General features: G+C 42.8%; 1 protein-coding gene across 1 annotated transcript in view; it reads left to right on the top strand.

Moving 5' to 3' along the window:
• fng (Fringe glycosyltransferase) overlaps positions 1–1103 on the top strand; it is a 53924-nt gene extending 52821 nt beyond the window's left edge. The window contains exon 9 of the mRNA XM_018022944.2: positions 951–1103. Coding sequence (XP_017878433.1) covers positions 951–1008 — 58 coding nt within the window. The 3' untranslated portion in view covers positions 1009–1103. The remainder of the gene's footprint in view (positions 1–950) is intronic.
• Positions 1104–1118: the final 15 nt, after the last annotated feature.

Here is a 1118-nt window from a genome sequence, read left to right as displayed (position 1 = left end):
ATTGATTATAAATTGCAAGTTACATGTTGTAAGTGTTGTATTATTAAACGAAAGGGTGAAGTTAGAATTTTCTCACATGCTTATTTACTAGAATATTGCAAATTCGAATTTGATGGTTTATTCTGTTTCCATGAGTTATGGGTTTGGATGTACGTATACCTGGACCCTTTCCCAGTCTTGAAGGCCGTGTTATATTACACCGTGCATCATTTTTCCGTTTGTCCGCGAGCTCGAATTGCCTCGGTAATTGCTCTGTCCGCAAAAGCGGAAGGCCTCTCGCGAGGCTAATGACAAGGATGCCACACCGTGCACGCTCTCTTAATTGACTTTATTATAATTACCACTCGTAAGGCCGGCCCTTTTACGACCCCTAGTTTCCACCGTTTTTACAATTCCGTCCGCGTCGTGCCATTTCTTTCTCTTTCTCATTCTTTCTCCTCTTTCACCGCTGTGGCAAAAGTCGGGGAAAAATAGAGGAACTTTCGTTTCCATGAATATTAACTAGCTTCCCTGCAACTATACATATATATTGGTTTCCTCTTTCTTTTTCCTGGAATGACATATCGATCACCTCTGGGTCTTCTGGGTATTTTTGTAATGATAGGGATGGAAATTGGGGAAGGAAGTTGGATTCAAAATCTACGAGTTTTATTATTAGATCGGTGATGGAATATTTCATGAAACAATTCTACTAAGCTATTCCTCAGTAATCCGTGATCACCGTCGCTGTATCAATTCTGCTGGTATCAATCCCGTTAACAATTAGCTGAAATAGCTGACACTACGTTAATCTAAAGTTTGCCAATTTCCTGATCCCTGTGCAAATCTTCGGTAACCGCGATAGCTTAATCCAAATTCGGAGCGCCCTTCCTCAGGCTACCTAATTCACCAGCTGCAGTCAGCATACTCGAGATCCGCGCGTCTACGTGTCGATTGTGTTCTAATTACAGATTCAGGTCGATCCACTGCCATTTGTTCCCGCACGTACCCAATTGCCCGCACAGATGATGACCACCGGAGACCGGACGACGATGATGACACGCCTGAAGACTAGAAGGATGCGATCTCTACGTTGTTGCGTTTATTGTCTTCAATTCTTGTACATAGCTGTATAGGGC

The sequence above is a fragment of the Ceratina calcarata genome, unplaced genomic scaffold (assembly GCF_001652005.2).
Source record: "Ceratina calcarata isolate Rehan_Ccalc_2016 unplaced genomic scaffold, ASM165200v1 scaffold297.2, whole genome shotgun sequence".
Classification (NCBI taxonomy): Eukaryota; Metazoa; Arthropoda; class Insecta; order Hymenoptera; family Apidae; genus Ceratina; species Ceratina calcarata.
Note: the sequence above shows the minus strand (reverse complement) of the source record. Positions and strands in the feature narration are given on the sequence as shown.